The sequence below is a fragment of the Lepidothrix coronata genome, unplaced genomic scaffold (genome assembly GCF_001604755.1).
Source record: "Lepidothrix coronata isolate B3197 unplaced genomic scaffold, Lepidothrix_coronata-1.0 Scaffold14, whole genome shotgun sequence".
In the NCBI taxonomy this organism is placed as follows: Eukaryota; Metazoa; Chordata; class Aves; order Passeriformes; family Pipridae; genus Lepidothrix; species Lepidothrix coronata.
Window position 1 is genome coordinate 6,769,692 of NW_016690194.1, and position 14,220 is coordinate 6,783,911.

Here is a 14,220-nt window from a genome sequence, read left to right on the forward strand (position 1 = left end):
CGGGAATCGAACCCGGGTCGCAGCGGTGAGAGTCCTGCACCCTAACCACTAGACCACCAGAGGCCCCCAACTGTTGACTTAAAAAAACGATATTGTTAACCCCATGGAGGAAGGTTTACAAATGACAGAAATAGGCTAAGAATGGTTAAAGTTGTTCCAGTAGGAATTATTTACACATGTTGAAGACAACTTGATGGCCAGCAAAGGAAGTTTTATAATGAATTCGACTTCTAAACCAAGGGAGTTGAAAATCCAAAATCTTGTCTGAGGTTCTGAGGTTTCTATATCATGGAAGTCAATCTGTATTCTGTTAAATTAAATTTTGTTATGCTTGTATAAAATTACACCATATCATATAACTTTAATAACATACAGCATAACCATTACATCTCTCTTCCAATTATTCCATTCTAATAAATCATAGAATCCCAGAAGGGTTTGCATTGGAAGGGACCTTAAAGACCACCCAGTTTCAATCCCCTGGGCAGGAACACCTTCCACCAGCCCAGCTCTATGATAACCAATATTAAGAGTATTTCATATGATACTTAATGTCATAGCAATGCTAATAAATGAATTACCTGATGCCCATAAAGCCTGAGTTTATGCCCTGATATCGTGACAGAAGTTGAACTCTACTACTTAAACAAAAAGGTAAATTATGCCTGGTTTTATTTGGTGGGATACAAGCAGAACAGCCTGTCCCACCTCACAGTCTAACTTTTAACTGTAATTACTGCAACTGCTAAACAAATTTACTAGTTTGTCCTAAAATAAGAGCACTCCCATTTATAGAATAATTTGTGAACTTAAGGTTTGGGTAGGTTACCTTTTAAGAGGATGTTTGGCACAAGAAAGGAGAAACTTACAAAACCACTGGATTTTAAGCAACAGCAAAAATGGGAAAATTATCCTCAAAAAAAAACTGGCATGAAATTTGCCTGCTGTGTGACTAATGGTGCTGCATAAAGGATCAGCTCAATCTCACATGGCAGCACAGCAAAGCTTCTCCTTCTACCTCCAAAAATGGTAAATGTATTTCAGTGCTACAGAAAAAATTGAGAAATGTATTTAATAATGTTTTGTTGGTCACACAGCCGATGTATGGAACTGCACAACTGGTTTGTACCAAGAAAACCCAAAATTGTAGAGACAGTTATGGACAGAACTGGAAAGGCAAATATATTTAATCATTAAAAATGTAGCTGTTATCCAAACAAGAAGCCACAAGAGAGATCTGAAATGGGGAAGTGAAAATGCAAAGTGTGGGCACAACAAGCACACTGTGAAACAACACACTGGCAACACCAATACGAAACACCACCACCTACACATTCCCTCAGTGAGAGTGCTGACAAAACGCAGAATAATATTTTGGATTTGTGTTTCAGGTGTGTACCAGAGTCGTTTGTTTCCTGCCTTGGTCCACTGCTGAAACAGAGCCACAGATCTGCTCATGATGGACAAGGGCAAGAAATGGCAACAGGAGCATCTTGTTTTACATTAAAATCTCTCCAGCACTCACCAAAAATTTAGATCAAGAGTAGATGAAAGAAAAACTTCACAGAATTTCCAGGGGTATTTTTGGTACAAAGAGTTTCCCTAAGTTAGAAGTATTTTTCCTCCTAATCAGCATAATTATCCATGAGCAGGATGAGGAAACACCTACTCCACCCTTGGTCTCCCTTACCAACGTCAGTCTTTGATGACAGCACACATTTTTCTGAAATAAGCAAGTGAAGGAATTCCTCATTTAATTCCAAATCTTAACAAAAATGACAGATTTTTCCTTCTGGATTTTGCACAGCTGCAATTCAGAGCTAATTTTTTTTTGTAAAACTGGAAGTTTATTTTAGAAGAGGATTGTGAAAACAAATCCTGGGCACCTTCAAGTTACAGAAAGTCAGAGGAATATATGTACAGGCCTGTCAAGTAAGAATAACCCATCTGTAGAAGGTACCTGTGGTCCTAATGGCACCATTCCCCTCGGAGGAGTCATCCTCTGCATCGGCCCTCCCATGTTTGGATGTCCTGCAATAAAGTCACATCACATTAAAAATTACACAATACACAGGCAACTTTTAGCAAATTGATCCTTTCTAATTAAAAAAAAAAAGCTTTAAGAGGTGCAGTAGGGTTTGAAATACAGGGAGAAATATACAAGTTTGTGAGGGTAGTAATTTGGAGTGGCTGAACTCACCCTGCTGCCGTGTGGGGTCCATCCCGCTGGGCAGGAGTGGTTGACTTCCAGGGACACCTCCCAGGGCCTGAAGGAAGGGAAACCACCGGGATAAGCACTTAATGCTTAGAAATTTATCTTAAAGGCATAACATATATATTTTACTTTTTAATTCCTGGCTTTTTCTTCTGAGCCAAGAGTAATGTGCTTTAATGTCCCCACTTGCTAATCTACCCTTTGGGTTTGCTGAACTAGGGTTAAGGCTCATTTTCACAGGATCTTAACTGAAGTTTGGCCAAGTAGAAAAATGTTTTTATTAATGGATCTTTGTGGCTGATCCACTGGGTGCTATTTAGCATTCCAAAACAGCGCCAAATTTTCAGTACAAATGTAAATCACAGAATGAGTAAATCACAGAATTACAGAGTGGTTTGGGTTGGAAGGAACCTTAAAACTGATCTCATTCCAATTCCCTGCCATGGGCAGGGGCATGTCCCACTAGACCAGGACCAAACTACCACCTCATCTGAGGCTTAAAGGTGCACTATAATAGTTCATTGCTTCCACACACTGCCCATCCACACTGTAACCTGAGTCATGGCAGTGGTGCTAAAAGTAGCAATTCATGAACATGGCATAACGTGAATGAAGCCAGACCTGTAATTCACTGACATTATGTGATTATGTTCCAACTCTGAACCGAAAATATTACAGTGTGCAGACAAAACAACACTCCTGAAACTAAATCTGCAGGTTGGCAGCGCTTCCACTCAGCACGTCCAGCTCCCCCCTGCCAGGATTTGCAGTGCCCAGGAACACAGAGTGTGTGGAACCCAAATACTTGGATAAGGAGCTCAAATACCTTTGCTAAGACACTATTTAAATTTCATCCTTTCTGGTGATATTGCGCCAAAACTAGAGACAAATTTGTTGACACTGTGTCACATGGATACAAAAAATAGCCACAAATGAGATTGGGGTATAGTGTGATAACAAGAAAGGCAGCCCTGGAAACACTATGGAGAACTTAAAAACACAAATGCTCTCCACTTCCAGAACCATCTTTTCACAGATGGGCCAATGAAGGTCCCTGCTGACCAACAGCAGCTCATTACATCCCTGTCTCGCTGGCAGACGCATCCTTTGATAGGGAAGAGGGTAAACTGGGAATTCAACACTTTTATAAAGTCCTCAGAGTGTCTGTAAGAGCCACACAGCCCTTCGTGGTATCTGTTTTTCACCAATAACCTCCATATTTACTGTGAAGTAAACATAATTTGTATGTAGAGAGATTGATGCATTTTACACAGAATTAAGTAAAACAGCAAACACTCACTCTGGAGTGATAAATTCTTACCTGATTGGGTATTCTTAAAGGTGGCCTTGGACCTCCAGGGTACCGAGGGGACATGAAAGGCTGTGAAAAAAAAAGAAATACTTCTAAATAATTTCACTTAGCTTGTATATACCACACTGGGTCATTGTCATACTCACAGCTACAGCATCCAGCCTAAATAGAGTATTCAGGATATTGTCCCATAATGTTTAGCAGAATTAAATAAATTTTAAAATTCTTAGCCAATACTTCTACCAAGGTATATTGCTTAAAACTTTGTTACAGCAGTTGTGTGTGCAGAATATAAATAACTTAATGCATTACAAAGAAGAATAATAGACCATTCAGATCATATAATCAGACATCTATAGTGGTGAAGGGGGTAAGATGGGAACCCTGGAATAGAAAAGTGTTCTTGGGAGAGTCCAGAGGTAAAGAACAGCATAATAATGCAGTAATATTTTTCATGCATTTTTTCATAATAGAGTAAACTACAAAATTTAACCTGTGAGGACACAGACTCCAAGTTTTTGTTGTAAATATTTAGAATTTTGGTGGTTTCATCAGCCATATAAATTCAGTGCTGTACTCCTCTTATCCCTCCATGCTCACACTCCTCTCTCAAACCCAAATTTATACCCAAATCTGTATGGGATGCTGTACCATCCCATGAGGTTCTAAAGCCTCTTGGCTACTCCTGAACTCCCTCACAGCCCATGATAAACAAACAGTACTGCCAGCAAACACGTCTAACATCTCTGTTAGACAATAATCCAGAATTCTACGAAGATTAGTGGTAAATGTGAAATCTACAGGAGAAAGGCAAAAACATCTGAATGAAAAGATGATGAAGAGGATGGCTTTGGCATGCAGGGTACCTGTAACTCCAGGAGAAAATACAGAGCTAAAAGTTATTTAACTGTGAGCACACACTTATAAAGTCCAGCAATAGCAAAGCAGAGAAAATACCATCGCTTCACCAATAATTACTGCTGGAATTTTTCCTATGATCTTGCATAAATAAATGAAACCTTTCACATCCTGGAATCAGATGAAAGCTGAAATAGTGTAAACTACATAAACACGCACATAAAGTAAGTAGTAGAAAGCAATTTGAAGTACAGAGGGTTTACAAACTGGAGAAGAAAGTTCAATAACAATTCTGAAAAGCTAATAATAAGGCATTTGATGTGCTGTAGAAGAGGGAGACTTCTTTGGGCACCTTCTGATGGGGAGAATCTCTGATAAGAAAAAAAGAAAGAGAAAAGGACTGTGCATATGGCCAGGCCCTTGTAAAACAGTAAAAGTGTGAGGAAACCAGAATTTCAACAATTTCTACAAAGGTCAAGCAAGCACAGCCACTCCAGGGAGGACCTTGGGTTAGGACTGCCTCATCCAGCAACAAAACTCATCTTTATTTACAGCTCATAAAGGGGAAATCAGAAGTGTCTCTCAACTCAACTGTGTACAATAGAACCACACTACGAATATTATGTAATAGTCTGTGATTTGCAAAAAATCTGATCCTTCCAAGCTTACATGAAGGTTTATATACTGTAAATACTCATTTATCTGTGTATTCTTCTTAAACGTGCTTGTGGAAGGGTTTAAATCTTCTTCTGTCTTTAAACAAGAGAATCCAGGTACAACTGCCATCCATGACCAACAGATTTCGAACAGTTCCTATGGTTTAACTTACCCCAAAATTTTACTGCTAAAAACTTAAATATTCTTATTTTTGTCATTTGTACTAAACTTCTTCCTCTCCACCACCAATGTCGTGGTTGTCCACAAAAAGATTCTACCAAGATGTATCAAGACAACAAAGACATTCCGTCCAACATTTAAAAGAAAATATGTTAAATATTAAAGCTTTTCCCTACAGTGGGAACATTTTTTAAAGTCTCCAAGAACACATTATTAAGCACCAGGATTCTGGAAGACATGAAGCAGCAGAAAGTTTGTGACACATGTTTTTTCACTCCATCCTTTGTCATTGATAAGAGCACCTGACATTTAGACTCTGAATTAGTTTTACTAAGTTTTCTACTAATTCTTTGTTAGGAGCTGGTGACATTACCATGGTCTAGGGAGGCTTTACATTTCTTATGGCAGGAATCCCTCTGTCAGCGACTTCTTGGGAACTTTGTCTTCCCCTTCTCTTGCAGCACAAACACCCCAAAACTCAGTGGGTCCAAAATCCTGGTACTAAACCAAAACCAGTGGCCACAGACTTTGAATTGGTCTCTCAGCACTTGTTTCTGATGATAAAAATTAATTCTGTACATGCTGAAGACTTGGACCCAAACACAAAACACCTGTGACCCAAACACAAAACATCAACCATTCACCCAAAAACCCTCTAACCAAAACCAACCAAACAAAAAAAACCCCAAAGCAAAACAAAAATAACCCAAACCAAACAAAAATAGGAAAAAAGCCTAAACCAAATACCAAACAAACCCCAAACAATGGAAAAAACAAAAAATAATATGAATAAAACAAAATATCTAAGATATGCCATATCTAAGTCATGGATGAGATGGAAATACCACCACCACACCTACTGACACCAGTATATCATAATTCTTGCCTGCAGGTATGGAATTCAGTAATTTGGCACCACAAAAAGTATCTTGAAGTCTGCCATCAGGCAACTACGACCAAAGAAAGCAGGAGCTTCTACTTAACTGAGTGAAAATGAGGCCAGAAAGGAAAAACCTTTTGTGTAATTGCCACAGAATATTTTTATTTATCAACCTAGAGTGAAAAAAAGAAAAACCCAAAAACCTAAAAGGAGAAAATAATTAGAATACTAAAAAAATACTAAAATGAGACTACACAAAATAAAATCAAGATGTGAAATGTTAACTTGAGTAATCGCCTTGCTCTTATTTACAGTATCCTGCAATGTTAAATTGTTAGAAATACTTTAAAAGAGGACAAATTCAAGAACATGAATGATGTGCCAGAAGCTGTAGCACTTTTTTGTTATCTTTCTGCTAAAGAACAATCGTCTGTGTACAGGCACAGTAAAGGGTATCTCATATCTGTGTATTTAATGCAATTTTGTGAGTTGTGTGTACATACGCAATGTGAAAATCTTGTAAAATTCTATTTTTCTTAGTTCACTACACAAGGGGATGAAGAGAAATCAAGTTTCTGAGTATGGAAGTCTTTGAAGAATCAATGTTGCAGCACCAGTGGTCTCACTGCCCATGTGTGGGTGGTAGAAAATGTGATTTCACAAAAAAATATCCAGCAGGAAGCTGATGTCATAAAGGCACAGAAGCTGGGATGTTTCTCTGCCACTTGTGCAATTCTTACTCTCTTTTAGTTGTTCAGGCAGCTATAAAATATGGTGTGGTTTAGTTTTCATCTTTACCTAATAGTAGTGGAACAAAGGATTTAAAAGATGATGTTCTACTAAGCATAGCAGATTTCAATAAATATATTTTTATTTTTAATTTACTTCCCTTCCAGAAGCTGGAATTACAATTTACTTCCTTCCAGACATGAGTGAGGGTTATTTGCATTGACATCTTCATCTTTTTTTTTGCCCTCATGCCATTACCTTTATCAATCATATTTTGACTCACGTGAACTTGCAAAATTTACAATAATCCATAGCTAAATAAATAATCTTGAATATTTAAATTACTATTGAGACTGAATTGACTGTAAATATATTTTTTCATTTTTTTTAACCTGCATTATCAAATTGAGATCTATCTTCTCAGATTACATGTTTCAACACAAACCCTGAGAGATGGATGATGCTTTTAAAATGGAAAACATCTCTCAGGGGAACAACACACACAAATTAAAAAACACAGGGTGAGACAGGGCTTTAGCACTTGGTATGAAATGGTATTAATTAGTTTGTGTAATTCAGTCACCACCACCAGCACAAACACTAAACACTACTTATCACTAGATGCTTAAAACGTAATACAGGCTTCATTTGCACACAATACAATAAATAAGTTTAAATTAATTGTGCAGCTACTTGAAGAGCAGATATTGGAAGAGGGCTGAAGCTGCCAGAGACAGGGTTATATCCCATATGGGAATTCTGAAAATGACCCAATCTCTTCCTTTTTTCAGTTAAAGTTCTAAATTTTAACAAGTGAAACAAGTCAAAAATCTTTGTTCTCCTCTCCCTGTTAAAAAATGAATTGCTTAGTTACACATTCTGTCCATGAAAATACAATTAACCTTCATCTTTTTTGTTTTCAAATTTTATTCCTAGTTAAAAGGTTTGGTATTATATTATTATTATTATTATTATTATTATTATTATTATTATTTCTCCTTCTCCTCCTCTTTTCCAGCCAAATGGTAAAAAAATAAGACTGCTGGATATTTTTGTTTCATTTTCTTATTAGAGTAGACAATATTGTGATATAACTCCTTAAGACTTCTATATTTTAGAAAATGCTTTAGAGGTGCTTTACAACTACTACTTCCATTTTGAAATGGAAATTTAAACCCCTCAAAGGAATGAGAGTTTGAACTCCTGAAAAGAACCAGCAGAGAACCATAAAATAAGTGTGAATTGACTTTATTCAAGTTACCTCACAATTCACATACTTTTTATTTAGTTAGTTTTCACTATGATTTTTTTTTTTTTTGTGGAATCTCCATCAGCAGGAACAGTCACCACAGTTTTAATGACAATCTTCATTAACACATTTTTAAATCTAACCAGGACTAAACTCAATTAGCTCCCAAAATGACACATTCTGAGATCAGATCAGTGCAAACATGTAACTTACCCTCTGTGAGGCTGGGACAGGTCATCACTAATTCTGAACTAAAAACTGTTTTCCTATTCAACTGCATTTTACTGTTAATTACCCTGCTAATTACAGTACCCTTCTTGTCCTGCTCTGCTCCCCCAGTGGCAACCACAGTGTTAGAGGGCTTTGGTTTGTATTTTACTGAAGTATTTCAGCAGTGAAATTTGGGTTATATACTACACATCTTGCAATCTACCAGTGCAAACCAAGCCAGCTGATTTTACTTTCGCTATTTTCCGTAAAATTGTGTTTTCTCAGCACTCAGATGGGACTTCTGTCTATGCTGGCCTTTCCTGATGACCATACATACTAACTACCATGAGCAAGTTCTTCTCTGTCCTTCAGAAAAAGATCCCTTAGAAAATTCATTCCCATATTTATAGTTTTCTAAGTCAGAATGACAACCTATAAACAGCAAGAGGTAAGAGGTCTAATTTAATTCAGAGTATAGAGCAAAATTAATAATTTTTTCCTAAATTTAAAAGCCTTCCAGAGACATTTGTCTTTCCACATCTCAAATTCCAAGTTACAGCAATGCCAGCATTTCAAACAAATTCCATGATTTATCCCTTGTAAAAAAATGCAGGAGTCATTCCACCATATGGGAGAATATTGCAATATATACCTTCTTAGGTGTAGACAAATGAAGAAACAAAACCTTATTTAAAAGAAACAAACCTAAAGCCAGGTGTGCTCTTAGATGATCTTTAGGAATTGATGACCGTTAGGAATTGCACTGTAATTATACCCGTCTCACTTTATGGGAAACATCATTATCTCATGCTCAAGATTTAGTAACTGAGAGACAAAGTGGCCAAGTTCTGCACATGAGATTTTTACGCATTTTTGAAAGAAATGCAAATTTTAGAAGGGTTATTATCTACATGCACCTTAAACCAGGCTAATATTTTTATTTTAATTTTTAATAAATGCAAATACTGCAGAAAATACAGTATTTCAAACTTGCCACACCAAAACATCCAGGATGTATCACATTTAAAAATAAAAAATAAAAAACCCCTTTAGACAACACACAGACAGACCACTTGAGTTTGAGAAAGGATTTCCTTAAATTTAGTGAACCTGATTGTGATACACGACTGATCTTTTGGAGTAGCTTTGACAATGACAAGCTGAGGTTTGTTACTCCTGCTTTTACATTTAATAAATATAACATTCCAAAGCACTGTCATCCCTTCTGGCTTCCAACCTAAGCACTTGTGGCTCCTGCAAAAAGCGAGATTATGAACATGAACCAACCTCAGCAGAGAGGAGCATCACTTACAAATAACAACCCTTCCTCAGCACCACTTCAGCAGCAAATATAACACTAATTTTGGTGTATGGTCACTACCCTTAGACTTCTAAGGTTTATCTTACAAAGAATTTCAATTTTCAGGATGAAATTATAAAGCTGAGAACAGATCTCCCGGGAAGATGACTTGTGCCCTCTTCCCCTGGAAGGGGAGGTGGGGGGCTCACAGCTGATTTAGCTGCTCAAGCTGAGCAGTTTTAATTTGTTCCAACAGTTACGAGCAGTAAAACCATTACCACAACTGCAGGGAAGGATTATCGAAGCCAACAGATGTTGGGTATCTTTCTCTCTTTAAAGATGACTTTACTCCTCGTATTTTAGAGAAAAGGAATCACACATACACAAAAAAAGACAAAAAAATCTTGCCAAATGATAATACCCTCTCACATAGTCTAAGAAGTCTTAAGATTAAAAACTGAATACTTTAAAATGCAGCATGATACTAGTGAGGACAAAATGCATAGATCTGAATTCTGCAAAAATTAGGCATACCAATATTATTATGCACTTGGGTATTCCCAGTCTGATACACTGGGGTGAATGCATTTACAAACAATGGAGATTCCAAAAAATACAATAAAATTCTTCTTACCTGCATTAATAATAAAAACCGAGGGAGAAAAAAATCCCTTTTAAACTCTATTTTCACAGCTTTTCAAGGCCTACCAAAGCTGCTATCTTTGCCCACAGGCTGTGTTTGTAGCTTTGGTGACATTTCATTCTTTTGTAACAGTATTTTCACAATATCCAGGATGCTTTCAAGCTTCTGGGACTTCACTGTGCCTGCTCTCCTCAAAATTCTTAAACTTTTCACTCCTTCACCTGCAACTGCCCTGTGTGCTCCACTGGAATTGAGGCTGGGTGTGGACACGTGCCAAATCCAGCTAATTCTGCAGTTGTGTCCCAGTTTGTTTGCAAGGATTTTAGCTTTAAAACAAAAAAGGTATAGGCAATGCTACAAAAATTGGGAAAACGTGAAGGTCAGCACTCAAAGGTGAGTGATGGAGCAGGATCTGAGGATAATGAGGTGTTTCTGCTTGAAGGTGGGAGAAAAAATACAGAGAAACTCCTGGAAAACTAGGAAACTTCATGAGTATTAAAAGGAAGACAAGAGTTGGAACAGCTCAAAGGGGGTTAAAAATAAACAAAATGTTTTTAAACATTTGGAACCAGGAATCCTCACCCCTTGCACAAACAACCACTTTTGTGGACAATTCACTCCAAAACGGCTTTAAAGGGATGCTGGAGGATTCCTCCCTCCCCATCTTCCCTACTGCAACTGTTTTCATCAAATGCTGCATTTACTGAATCTGTAACAGCAGTTATATTGTTTAAAAGTGTATTATGCCATGACTTCACTGTAAATATTGTCAGTGTTAAGTGTGAACTAAGCAGAACATCACAGAGATGTTTTACAGCCTTACATGACAACTTAGAAACCTATCTCCTTTACATAGGTAAGTAGTTCACTATTTCTGTTTCAAAATGCAAGAGGAGCATGTTACTGATTTTTTAATTCACTGACTTTGCTTATTACCACTATTTAAATGTTTAACTTTACATATATTTCTTTTTATACATATATTTATACATTTATTTATTTATATATTTATATAAATAGCAATGCTAGGCAGAAAGATAAATGGAAGAGTCCTTTCTGCTCATGTGCCTCACTGTAATGATGCTCTTCTGAAGCATTAGGTCAGCTCTACTATGACAAACAAGGCTAAAAATACTTTAGAATAACATGGATTGAGCTAAAACGAGCATGAACAGCTGCCACTAGATGGCAAGACAGGCTCACAGTAATTTAGAGGGCTGGGTTTGGTCTGTTTTGGTTTTTTTTTCCCCTTTATATAAGAGGAATATGTAACATTTGTATTTCAAACATGGTGTCGACTCTTCTTTTCCATGACATTCCAAGTTTATCTGATGATCTTAAATTGGTGAATGAGGCAAACTTTAAAATCCCTTTAGAAAACACAGGCATCATGGAACATTTAGTGGGTAAACTCAACTAGAACAAATTTTAACAGATTTGCTTAAAAATTAATGAGTTTAAAAGAAAAAGCATGTGAAAAGGTACAGATAGTGGTAAACTTAACTTTCAACAAAATTACCAAATTATACAAGTGAACTGTCAATTTATAAAACAACATGCTTCCCCCTACGGTCTTTAAGGTCCCTTTCAAACCATCCTACGCTACTCTATTTTAAACTCAGCAGTGTGCCCAGGTGGTCAAGAAGGCCAATGGCATCCTGGCCTGTGTCAGGAACAGTGTGGCCAGCAGGACCAGGGAAGTGATTCTTCCCCTGTACTCAGCACTGGTGAGGCCACACCTGGAGTGCTGTGTCCAGTTCTGGGCCCCTCAGTTCAGGAAAGATGTTGAGGTGCTGGAGCAGGTGCAGAGAAGGGCAACGAGGCTGGTGAAGGGACTTGAGCACAAGTCCTGTGAGAAGAAGCTGAGGGAGCTGGGGCTGTTCAGCCTGGAGAAGAGAAGGCTCAGGGGAGACCTCATCACTCTCTACAACTACCTGAGAGGAGGTTGTAGCCAGGTGGGGGTTGGTCTCTTCTCCCAGGCAATCAGCAGTAGGACAAGAGGGCTCGGTCTCAAGCTGCGCCAGGGGAGGTTTAGATTGGATATTAGAAAGAAATTCTTTACAGAGAGGGTAATCAGGCATTGGAATGGGCTGCCCAGGGAAGTGGTGGATTCCCCGTCCCTGGAGGTTTTTAAGATGAGGCTGGACGTGGCACTTAGTGCCATGGTCTAGCAACTGTGGTGGTAGTGGATCAAGGGTTGGACCTGATGATCTCAGAGGTCCTTTCCAACCCGTCTGATTCTATGATTCTATGATTCTATGATTTAGGTCTGCTAAAACCGGAAAATTAACTAAAAGGCAAATAAAATCCTGAGAAATCAATACTTTCCATTATTTTTAAAAATTCAAAATACTTCAGTGAACACACCCCCTGAAACTTCCCTCTGGCCTCTGTTTATTTGCTTACTATTTTTATTTATTTTTATATATATAATAACCATATATATACATATAAATTATATTCTGAAAAAATCCAAATGTAACTTTTCTCAAGTTTTTTTGCTGACTTTGAAAGATCAATGAAGGTGGATGGAAATATCCATGGAAACTGCTGAAGAGCGGCAGCTTGCACCTGCAGGACTGGATGTGAAAATCTGAGAGTCTTTGAACTCTATGACCTAATCCTCCCTGATCACAGGTGGAAGAATTTACCTCACTGCAAATGAGTTTTTAAGAGCCTCGTGTAAAGCGCTGGCTGGTGACAATTTATGCATCCACTAACATCCAGACCCAAAGGTAATTATTTATTACAATTTTATTCAGTTTTTCAGCTGCCCTCTGTCAGGATCAGGCTCCAAAGAGAGGGACACAGACCAGGTCATGTTGATCTCTATGGCTGGACATATGAAGAAACTTACAAATGACACAGACTAAAAAATTTTTAAAAACTGACACAGAAAATGTCCCAAATTACTTTATTTTACTAACACAGTAATGAAGTGCCATCCTCACACCTGAGCTCCATAGACAGGAAGTGGTCTAAGGGAAAACTGGTAAAATGATTTCCAGACTCAGGCTACAGTTAGATGAGCATTTCATAGATATGTAAAATCATCTTATGCAATCTAATATAGTTGTACGACTTCTATTGCCCAAGTAACTGTTTGGGCTCTCCTATTTGGAGTTTCAGAGTGTTGTACAGCAGAACTCATGCCTTCACTGCTCCTATAGTCCTGCACACTCAAGTTTTGCTGCTAATGAACCAAGAGCAGGCTCAGTTATTGTATCACACCTGTTTATTTTCAGAGTCTCACTACTGTACAGACTAAAAGAAGATGAGGACAAAAAATACATACCTATGACATTTAAAATTACATTAAAGCCCAACATAGGAGGAGGAAATTGAGGCACATCCTAACTCCTTATAAACCTGTTTTCTTGACTTCTCAAATTTAACTTCTGACACTGTAAACAATTCTCTTTTTTTTAGACTAAAAAAGTCTTTAGTCTTCAACTAAAGAAGTCATTTAGTTGAAAATAGCACTGCACAACTCCACCACCTTCCCTTCACTGTATCATTGTTTCAGACTGTCAGCACTGTAGTGACTGTCATCCATCACCTGAACTGAAGTATAAAAGTACAGGTACATGGAGACACAAGAAAAATTCAGCTGATGGCTTCAGAAACTCCACCTCTGTGGACCAGGCATGAAATGCCAGAGGTTGCTAATTAACTTCAGTGCTAGTGGTCTAAATAGGCAAGAAAACCTCATTTTAGAAAGAGCAGAGTTTTACCACATACTGAGAAACCATAATTCTCCCTTATTTAGCTACCTCCATCTGCTACACTAACATACTGTATTATTTTATAAAATGAAAATATATTTATTTTCTTTTGTAAAAAATAAGATTTATTTTTTTTTAAAAGCCAAAGTTCTCAAAAATCGTGTTAATGGTCAGCAGAGCCAGCCTTAAGAGAATCTCAGTAATGATCCTTTGTTTGCAGCACAGTCCCCGCCTGGACTTCCATGTTCCCCTGACCTGTCTG

At 37.7% G+C, this 14,220-nt stretch overlaps 1 protein-coding gene across 3 annotated transcripts in view; it reads right to left on the reverse strand.

The window, feature by feature from the left end:
• The window catches only part of SSBP2 (single stranded DNA binding protein 2), a 141,048-nt gene that overhangs the window by 28,333 nt on the left and 98,495 nt on the right, over window positions 1-14,220 (reverse strand). For all 3 annotated transcript variants that reach the window (XR_001873358.1, XM_017806119.1, XM_017806118.1), the window contains 3 exons: window positions 3,537-3,596; window positions 2,201-2,267; window positions 1,961-2,031 (listed from right to left, as the gene is read on the reverse strand). Coding sequence is in view for 2 of the 3 variants with exons in the window: in XM_017806119.1 (XP_017661608.1) it covers window positions 1,961-2,031; window positions 2,201-2,267; window positions 3,537-3,596 (198 nt within the window). In the remaining variant the exon portion in view is untranslated. The remainder of the gene's footprint in view (window positions 1-1,960; window positions 2,032-2,200; window positions 2,268-3,536; window positions 3,597-14,220) is intronic.